The sequence below is a fragment of the Talpa europaea genome (assembly GCF_964194135.1).
Source record: "Talpa europaea genome assembly, chromosome: 6".
In the NCBI taxonomy this organism is placed as follows: Eukaryota; Metazoa; Chordata; class Mammalia; order Eulipotyphla; family Talpidae; genus Talpa; species Talpa europaea.
In genome coordinates, this window is record NC_140072.1 from 40,603,634 (window position 1) to 40,611,259 (window position 7,626).

The 7,626-nt window shown below is 46.6% G+C and overlaps 1 protein-coding gene across 1 annotated transcript in view; it reads left to right on the top strand.

The window, feature by feature from the left end:
* The window catches only part of KANSL3 (KAT8 regulatory NSL complex subunit 3), a gene marked incomplete at its 3' end in the record, with an annotated part of 32,869 nt that extends 25,520 nt beyond the window's left edge, over positions 1–7,349 (top strand). Inside the window, exons 12-21 of the mRNA XM_084234802.1 lie at positions 185–385; positions 565–721; positions 1,917–1,994; positions 3,589–3,777; positions 4,248–4,332; positions 4,720–4,850; positions 5,690–5,799; positions 6,220–6,442; positions 6,723–6,856; positions 7,332–7,349. Coding sequence (XP_084090928.1) covers positions 185–385; positions 565–721; positions 1,917–1,994; positions 3,589–3,777; positions 4,248–4,332; positions 4,720–4,850; positions 5,690–5,799; positions 6,220–6,442; positions 6,723–6,856; positions 7,332–7,349 — 1,326 coding nt within the window. The remainder of the gene's footprint in view (positions 1–184; positions 386–564; positions 722–1,916; positions 1,995–3,588; positions 3,778–4,247; positions 4,333–4,719; positions 4,851–5,689; positions 5,800–6,219; positions 6,443–6,722; positions 6,857–7,331) is intronic.
* Between the last annotated feature and the right edge of the window lie 277 nt (positions 7,350–7,626).

Below are 7,626 nucleotides of genomic sequence, written 5' to 3' on the forward strand. Positions count from 1 at the left end.
GTGTTGGCATGTGACTGCCCCAGAGTGCCACCTCACAACGGTGTCTGATCTTTGACTGAGGCTAAGGTTTGTGCCAGAGGGACCAGTACATCTGATGTCAAAGCCAAGGTGAATCCATTTTAGTTGGAACTATTGAGGAAGTTTCTGTTCTCCAGATGGGGACTTAAAGACCTCTTTAAACTAGGATGAGATTGTGGACTTTCTGACTGGAGTGCTCACTCGTGCTGAGGGGCATATGGGCTCTGAGCCTCGGGATCAGGATGCTGAGAAAAAGAAGAAGCCCCGGGATGTGGCTCGCAGAGACCTGGCCTTCGAGGTCTCTGAGCGGGGCAGTCGACCTGCTTCCCCAGCTGCCAAGCTGCCTGCCTCACCTTCAGGCTCAGAGGTAAAGCAGGAGGGTGGGAACCATCTGGGGAATCAAACTGTAGAGTTAATTCCTTTGCTTTCTGGGGTTGCCTGTTTCCTTTTTGGTGCTATAGGCCAGGGAATTCCAGGGGGACATGCTCACTGATGATCAAATCCAAGCAACATTGACTTAGCTCTTGTCCTTCTCATGCTACTCAGGATCTCTCCAGTGTGTCCAGCAGCCCCACCTCCAGTCCCAAGACCAAAGTGACCGCAGTGGCCTCTGCCCAGAAGACGAGTCAAATTGGGAGCTCACAGTTGCTGAAAAGACACGTGCAGCGGACAGAAGCTGTGTTGACTCACAAACAAGCCCAAGGTATAGGTGCCTGGCCCAGGGGCCTCTTGGGGTTCTTTCAGTCAACAACTGATGGCATGTGGCAATTGGAAAGTATTGGCATTACTGTTTTTTGACAGGGGCATGTGAAAGGCACTCTCCTCCATATTTCTATTCAGGCAAAATTAGCTTGAATTGAATATGTAGTGCTATTATCAAGGGTAAAACATCACAAAAGGACTGTAGTGGGACTGTATAGTTCCATTAGTTAATGCTTTGTCTTGGTGTTCTGATGAAGTTAGACCTTATGAGCTGACTACATGCATATTAGCCTTAAAGTTTTCTCTAACTCCCAATTGGGGAAACTAGATCTATCATTCCAGGCCCTGCCTAGCCTCTCCTGCAATCAGGGAGTTCTGTTGTGAACAGGGTGATTGGTTTTATTCATCAGGTTCTAGGCCAATTCAACTGGTTCATGCCCTTTGTTTTGATCTTAAAGAGCTAGGATTCCCACACTGGGACTCTCAGTGAAGTTTATAAGGAGTCTTTGCAGATAGGTTTTAGATCAGCCTGAGACATACTTGTAGGGTTGAAATAGAGTTTAGAGCTCAGTGAGTGCTCCATTAAAGGGGAGTTTGGTAGATAGGGGGAAGAAGAAACAGTTGCTGTACTCTGCCCCCCACTTCGATCTAATTGGACAGCCCTAAAGTAAGGGATTTTTGTCATTGGTGTCTGATGTGTAATTGGAACATCTTCTTGGGGTTTAATAGAGAGCCAGCAGTCTGCTCTGCTTCGGAGGGGACAATTAGTTGAGATTCTTAAGACGTTCTGGACGACTGATTGGTGAGTTGGCTTCAGAATGAGACTCAGAATGTTAGAGGAGGGCAGCAGTGTGGCACCTTGTGTTGGCAGAGCTACTAGACAAGGAGAGGGGTGATGGTAACAGCTAATATTTATGGAGCCCTTACTAGGTGCCACACCTTCTCATTGGCACTTGCTGTACTAACTAAATCTTAGCAGTGGCCCCAGGAAATAGGTACATTTACTATCTTCAATTTATAGATGATTCCACAGAACTGCAAAGTAAGAGAATCAGCTTTCAAAATCATGCAATAATTCCAGAAAAAAAACCCATTTTGCATTTTCTAGAACCTTTTTGTATCTTTTTCTGACAGCCTCTCTTTTTCTTCTCTCTCTGGCTGGCTGTGATTCTGTAATTCTTTCTGATTCATTCTAGCACAGTTTGCTGCTTTTCTGAAACAAAACATGCTGGTGAGGAAAGCTCTTCCTCCTGGCACCTCCTCCTGTCTCTTTGGTGAGTATTGCTCTTTCTCTCACCTTTCACCTGTGCTCTCTGCTTCTCTCCCCTTCTCCCTCATATTCTTCTCCATTCTTTCCTTGACCTCTGGCTTTCTCCTGTTCTCGCTACCTTTTTGTGTCTTATGATTCTATTTTTGCTGACTCATTTTGTTTAATCTACAGTCTTTGTGTTGTCTCCATTTCTCATTATTTTCCTCTCATGGTGTTTTTCTCTCTTTGTCTTGCATGGTGGTTCTGTCACTGTGGTTCTTGGCTCTGCTTCTCCTGTGTGTACCTGTGGCCCCTTGCCTGTGAGCCTAAGTTCCCTTTCTCCCTGCTTCTGGTTTCCTGCTTCCATCATGGCTGCTACAAGCACACCAACCATTTATCAATATAAAACCTGTAACTCCTTTTCCTTTTATCTTCCTTCCTATTGAGATTTTAGTCACTACATGTGTTGCCTCAACAATCCTTCCAGCTGGTTGTACCCTGACTGTTGTCTTGAGTAGTACCCTATGGCCAAATGGGACCTCCCCACTCCCAGCCCAGCCTTGTATGACTGCCACCATCCTCTTGCTTGACGCTAAGAAGAGGGACTGGGGTGAGCTCCTGGGTTTAAAGAGGAAGGGAATCTAGAAGGACAATTGAATGATAATTTAAGAATCCAAGAGACTTGACCATGTACACGATGAGTCGTTGGTGGAGAGAGAAGCCTGTGGGTAACAGATGGCTTTTCTCCATACTAGTAGAAATGACCTGCAGACTAGGTTGTGACATGGGCCATGTTGCCCTGTTATCTTTGGGTAGGAGCTATAGAATTGTCTTGACTGAGATGTTCCATCACCTACTAGCTGCTTAAAGTCAACCTTAAATCTTGGTGATCATTCCTCTCCTTGCCTCCATTTGACAAGCAAACCCTCAACCTTGGTCCCTTAGGGTAGGGTAGGACTCTTGAGAGCTGTGTGAAAATTTCCTTTTCAGAATGGTCTGGATAGTCTGCTCCTCTGTGGGTTCTTCATAGAATGTTTACTGCGGTGAGTCCTCTGTTATTTTGTTGACCTTTGCTAGGCAGGATCAGGGTATCTTCTTTTGTTCCCACCAAGAGCCCCTTTTCTTTTTCTTTTTTTTTTTTTAAGATTTATTTATTTATGCATACAAGAGCTGGGGTATAGGCCAGAGATGTAGGTAGTGAGAGGACTCACCAGAGACAGAGCAGGGAACAGAACAGGCAGACTGACTGAAATACACTGCTGAGGGGAGCAGTGGGCGAGTCAGGAGAGGTCTGCTGCGCCATGTGGGTTGCTCCCTGGCCAGCTGGGGATTGCTTCATAGTGCGGTCCTTAACCCCTTGTGCCACTAGGGAGGCTCCCCTTTCTTCTAAATCCAGGCCTAGGTGAGGGATGGGGATGGAGCCATCGTCAGAGAGAGTCAAGGTGGAGTCCACCACAGGGGGGCTTGAGTGAGGTGGGACTCAACACTGGCAGTTTTCCTTTGAAGTGTGACCTGGTAAGCGTGATGGTTCCACATACGGCCGTGCCTTTGCTGCTACTGTCGGTAGCTGTTGGGTTCTTTTGGAATGTGGAAGACCTCCTCTCATCTCCATCTCTTAGTTCCCATTTCATCAGAACAAGTGGAAGAAGCTGAGAAAGAAGATCTTAGGGTCCAGCTGAAGCGGCACCATCCCTCCAGTCCTCTTCCTAGCAGTAAGACCTCCAAGCGACCAAAGATCAAGGTGTCTCTTATCTCCCAAGGGGATGCAGTTGGAGGGCCTTGTACTTCCCAAGGAGGAGCGCCAGAAGGTGAGTTTTTCTTGTCCTGTTTAAATAAACACCAAGCTCTCCTAGGGCCTGTAGCATTGCCCTCTTTACTGTTTGGAATGCCTCAGCCTCTACTCCAGTGTGAGAGGGCATGGGCTGCATATGGGGGGAAAAGAAGGCAGTGACCTGATCTGAATGAGAAACAGAAACTGAGGTCATTCAAAGCATTATAGTTCAGCATCCTTTTATTTTAACATTGATAATTTCATGTCTTTGTCAAATGAGGACTTACTATATTTTGTTCTGTTTGATTTCAACTAAAGATAATAAAATATTTAGGTTTAGAAAAAAAAAATAACTCCAATTCTCCCTACTCTAATCTCTAGTATATTTATTCTTTCATTTATCTATTTATTTTTGGTTATTCTTTGTCTTTTAATATCTTCTGGAGCCCTGAAAGGTAGAAGCCAAATGACTGATTAGTTGTCTTGTTGGGGTTTTCTGTTTTGCAGCCACAGGAGGGAAGCCCATTGCCATGACACTGGGGCAGGCTTCCGCAGGGGCCAAGGAGCTCACAGGGCTTCTCACCACAGCCAAGTGAGTCTATTTCTTGGTGTGTCTGTTTTTTTCTCTTTACCTCTCGGATCTTTTTAATGCTCTGGGAAGATGGTGGCTTCTGGATGCTCTCTCTTTGAGGAATGGACTTCTTTCCAAGTAGGATTTTTGTTTTTCTTTTGGGTCAACTTAGAGCTCATTCTTATTTAAAGTGTGCACTATGTCCCGTGGCTGTTGCTTAAAGATCCGAAGTCCTTACTTTATAGATCTTTAGAAGAACTAGAAGCTAAATTCAGAAGGGGCGATAAAGAAACTGAAGGTTCTACCCTGGTGTCCATTTCCTTGCTGGGCCGCACTCTTACTCCTCCTTGTATTTCCATATTCTCCTGCCCTCTGATTCTTGGGTAATGGAACTGGCTTTGTTTCCAGGTCAAGTGCTTCTGAAGGAGGAGTCTCAGCCAGTCCCACTTCCTCAGTGGTCTCCAGCAGCACTGTGCCCAGTGCCTTACACACACTCCAGAGCCGCCTGGTGGCCACTTCTCCTGGCAGTTCCCTCCCAGGTATCTGGTAGTCCATCATTTCCTATCTTTTGGGTCTGTTACTGAACCATAGTCCTAGGAAAGCATCCTTGGAACTAAATCTGGAGGATATTTGTTGGATCTGAGACTTGTCTTAGGTTTGGCATGAAGCTGGAATTAGCTTTGAGGTGGGGGAGTTCTTAGCCTCAAAATTTAGGTCAGTAAATACTATAGTCTGCAGGGAGTATATCCTGACAATAAGGGGAAAAAATGCTGGTGGGAGATGAATGTATTATTTTCCGTTTTGTGTTTCTAAACCTATCTGATTGAATAGAACTGAAATGGTGTTATACTGGGCATTAGCAACATAAGACATCTTTCTGCCTGTGCTCATTTTTCCAATTTCTCTGCCCTGATCATACAAGGAAAAGCTAGTTGCCTGAGCCCAGCCGGGCCAAGGCACTACAGATACCCTTCTCCTTCAAGAGGATCTTATTCTTTGCTTTGAGGCCACTGGATTGTGTGTAGGATAAAGTGTAAGTCAGGTTTTTGAAATTCTTTTGCTTAAAAGGTTTTCCTTTTCCCTAGAAAGAAAGGAGGGAATTTAGATGTCTGAAAAGTGGGATTCAAGTTCTCTTTGGTTTTCCTAAAACTTTCAAAATGTAGAACAGGTGATTTAGAGCAGGATAGGATGCGAAGAGTAATTCCAGGCCTTTATGCATGTCTGAGGGACTCTCCCTTTCTGATGTCTTTCTGAGAGAGCTGGGAATGTCCCAGGGAAAGATCATTACGTTGTCATTGGTTGTTGTGCGTGGATGAGCATGGCTGCTCTTGGGACAACTGATTGAGCCTGTGCTGATGCCTGTTGTGTCCTCTCTTAGGTGCCACATCAGCCAGCAGCCTCCTCCAAGGTCTCAGCTTCAGTTTGCAGGATATCAGCAGCAAGACCTCTGCCATCCCAGCAAATCCCTCTCCAGGGCCAGCTCCGCAGGTGCATATCTGCCTTTCATTGAGCTGGGCAGGCATAGGGAGTGGGTTCCCTAAGCTTAGTTGATTATGGCGGGAAAACTGGGACTGGGATCTGGAGCCTGGGTCAAGGCTAATCACAGCCTTCTGATTTCACAGCCAGTAGGCAGTGTAAGGCCTCATCACTTAATGAGTGATTGTGGGCAAGTTTCTTGACCTCTCAGTGTCTTTGTTTCTAAGTCTGTGAAATGAGGATAATAATAGTACCTCCCTCGCAGTTGTTTTGAGGTTTAAATGTGATATATGGAAAATGCTTACAAGACAACCTTGTGTATAGTAGGCACTCAGCACATGGTAGCCTTGAATAATATGTTATGGGCGCTCCATACTTGAATGTTGCTATTGGGCAACAAGTTCTGATCACCTGGGCTTGTGTGTCCCACAGGCCGCCAGTGTGAAGTTGCCCACTCCCATGCAGAGCCTGGGTGCCATCACCACGGGTACCAGCACCATCGTCCGTACCATTCCTGTGGCCACCACTCTCTCCTCCTTGGGTGCCACTCCTGGTGGGAAGCCCACAGCCATCCACCAGCTGCTCACCAATGGGGGCCTCGCTAAGTTGGCAAGCAGCCTCCCTGGTCTGGCTCAGATCTCTAACCAGGCATCAGGTGAGTCTCAGGATAATCGTGGGGACTTCCAGATAGGGATCTTCCCCAACAACTCCCCATCTCACATGGGCAGATGTGATGTTGAACAAACCCCACAGGGTCCTGGCATTGACCCTCAGGGATTGAGTTGTGTGGGCCCATTCCCCAGAGAGGTTGAAAGACAGACTGGTTCCTGTTGCCTTTCAGTTTGGCATGGGGAGGAGGCCAAGGGGGGTGTATTTTGTGGGGAAGAAATTCCTGGAAAGGAAAATGGAGGCTGTGACAAACCCTTCTCTCTCAGGCTTGAAGGTACCCACCACCATTACACTGACGCTGCGTGGCCAACCAAGCAGAATTACTACCCTGAGCCCCATGGGCTCAGGAGCAGCCCCATCAGAGGAGTCCACCTCCCAGGTGCTGCCCTCCAGCTCACAGGTGAGTCCTCCTGGGAAGACTGAGGGCATAGGTGCCAGTATTGGGAGGTTTGGGGGTAACTGGTTAGTAGATTGGAAGCTCTGCCAATGTGCTGGGCTCACAGATTCAGACTTTGGGGTTTGTAGCTCTGTAGCTTTGATCATGTCTGAGATTTATTTATTTTTTTTTTTTAAGATTTATTTTTATTCATGCATGTAAGATCTGGGGTATAGGCCAGAGGTGCTAGAGGTGAGAGGATTCACCAGAGACAGTGGAGAGCAGAACAGGCAGATCTACTGAAATACAGTACTCAGGGGAGCATCGGGGGAGACAGGAGAGCCCTGTGGGTTAGCTGAGCCATGTGGGTTAGCTCCCTGGCCAGGGATCAAATTCATGCCCTAGTGGCTGGCGATAGCTTGATAGTGGCTGAGACTTTAATCCCTGCGCCACCAGGGAGGCCCGAGTCTGAGACCTCTTTGAGTCTCCTGTTCTGTAGCTCCCTGGATTGTTGTGAGGATTAAATATGTGAATGTGTTCTAGAATGTAGGTGCTTGGTATTACATGTTTTTGTTTACTTTCCTGCTCCGTTCCTTTCCTCTTCCCACTCTCTGTTTCATCATTCAGAAGCTGTGGGTAAAGATTAGATGGCAAATACTCTTTCTTTGACTGACAGCTTTCCAGCATTGTGTCTTTCCAGATCTTGGCATTTATTGATGTCCCTTTAAGGTGCAACTAGTTTTTTATGGCTTTTACCAAGGAAGTCACCATCATTTCCTTTTAACTGATCTGAT